Below are 1,859 nucleotides of genomic sequence, written 5' to 3'. Positions count from 1 at the left end.
GTGATACGATTCCATGTTATTGTCACATTTTTACCATCAGCAGATCTGATCGCTGTTATGCCTGATGGAGATACACTAGGAGCTAGTATTAGAAAGAAAATAAAGAAAAATAAAATTAAAGAGGAAATAATAAAAAAGAGATATAAAAAGATAACACATTCATAGTGTAAAAAAGACTATATACATGATTACATGCACACACAGAGATTACATATACTACTTTGCACATAAACAATGGATACATATTTACTTACTCAAAACTTTAGTAAAGACAGTGACTTCAACTGGCATTCCTTGGCCAAATTCATTATAAGCAGCCAGAGCGACATTATATGGTACACCAGGAGCTAAAAAGTATGAACAGAAATCAAAAATAAGGCTCTCTACTCATTTTAATGAATGTCTTGAGCATATGCATGTACAATACTGTGGATTACCGGTAATAGCTATGTTTCATGGCTACTGATTTGTCCAAAAAATAATGATGCATACAATAGTACTTACTTAACAATGTCTTATAAATTAATTCAGTAAACTTATCCATGTTAACATCAGTCACTGTACGTCTTATCAAGTTTGTTCCACTATATTCATTAACATCAATAATATAGTTCATAATGTGTCCATTTGGTGTAGTAGGAGGGAACCATGTAACATTAATGGTGTGATTATCAATTGATTCTAATGTAGTGAATTCTGTATTTGATATAGTAAAACTCCTTGTATTTAACAGTGGAGGACTAGACACTATAAAATAACAATAGGAAATAATAAAATTAAAAAAATCATTATGGAAGGTGAATGTTTACGTGAGATTGAATAGAAAGAGACTCACTGTCTGGTAGTGTTCTTCCCCTAGTATTAGATAAAGGCCCAAACCCAATGACAGTACTAGCAGTAACAGTGGCAGTGTAATTATTATAAGCAGTGAAGAATCCTTTCACATCAAAAGTGTACATTATACCAGTTTGACCAGGAGATGCAGGTATGCTGTGAACTGTATTATTATTTGTCTCAATGTTTGCAACCCTGAGTTTATACTCAGTGATTATTCCATTAGGTATTGATGGTCTGCTCCATGTAAATGTAACTGTTGTCATTGTTGGGGAAGAAGTAAAGTTATGTGGTCCATCATCAGGTGCTATAAAAATTGAAGAGAGAAAAAGTCATTACAAATCTTAAGTGTATGTCATTTATGCTTCCAGTCACAAAAAACAGTGTGGAAATGAGCAAAACTCAAATTACAAGGTACATTTACATCAACAACCTTTTTGTAACTAAAATGACTTACTATGTTGAGCTGTTTCAAAAGTACACTGGGTAGAGGGTCCTTCTCCTACTACATTAATGAATGACAGATTACAAGTGTAACTAGTAAAAGGCATGACATCAGTGATGGTGAACATTGTGTTCATTGAAGTTTGTGTTGGGCTCAATCCATTAACTGATACCGTATAGCGGGAAATTTTGGAGGGAATTAAATTTGGCGAATTTGGCGTTTTGATAGCCATTCGCCAAAATTAAATCCGCCATTTTGATCCATTATACGCATGCTCAATGCACGTGTCCACCAATTCGCCAAATTAAAATCCGCCAATCACCAAAATTTAGCAATTCGCCAAATTTTAGTCCCTCCAAAATTTTCCGCTATACGGTACATCATTAGTATTCATACATGTTAAATTATAACCAACTGGTGCTCCATTTTGATCTATTAGTGGTGGTGCAGTCCAGGCAAGTGTGACATTATGTGGTAGAAATGTTATATTAGCACAATCTATTGGAGAAGCCACTGGCACTGAAATTGAGAGAAGAAAAAAGAAAAAATGACACACTTATGAGATGACTCAATCACTCTT

At 34.1% G+C, this 1,859-nt stretch overlaps 1 protein-coding gene across 1 annotated transcript; it reads right to left on the bottom strand.

The window, feature by feature from the left end:
• Window positions 1-433: 433 nt before the first annotated feature.
• LOC109591958 (protein sidekick homolog) lies at window positions 434-1,426 on the bottom strand. Its single transcript, XM_020007542.1, has 3 exons — window positions 1,292-1,426; window positions 836-1,141; window positions 434-747 (listed from the first exon to the last, which is right to left on the bottom strand). Exons 1-3 carry the CDS (start codon window positions 1,413-1,415, stop codon window positions 434-436), a joined length of 744 nt encoding a protein of 247 aa, XP_019863101.1. The 5' UTR covers window positions 1,416-1,426.
• Window positions 1,427-1,859: the final 433 nt, after the last annotated feature.

The sequence above is a fragment of the Amphimedon queenslandica genome, unplaced genomic scaffold (assembly GCF_000090795.2).
Source record: "Amphimedon queenslandica unplaced genomic scaffold, v1.1 AMPQUscaffold_6730_Cont21314, whole genome shotgun sequence".
NCBI lineage: Eukaryota > Metazoa > Porifera > Demospongiae > Haplosclerida > Niphatidae > Amphimedon > Amphimedon queenslandica.
The sequence above is the reverse complement of the archived record's forward strand: the minus strand, read 5'-3'. Positions and strand labels throughout refer to the sequence as shown.

What these genes read in the sequence shown, in the direction of transcription:
- LOC109591958 (XM_020007542.1), bottom strand. Translation starts at nt 1,415, where the DNA reads ATGAACACAATGTTCACCATCACTGATGTCATGCCTTTTACTAGTTAC. An exon ending in TTTTGAAACAGCTCAACATA is followed by an intron (nt 1,142 to 1,291) that starts GTAAGTCATTTT and finishes CAATTTTTATAG; the next exon opens with CACCTGATGATGGACCACAT. An exon ending in GGGAAGAACACTACCAGACA is followed by an intron (nt 748 to 835) that starts GTGAGTCTCTTT and finishes GTTATTTTATAG; the next exon opens with TGTCTAGTCCTCCACTGTTA.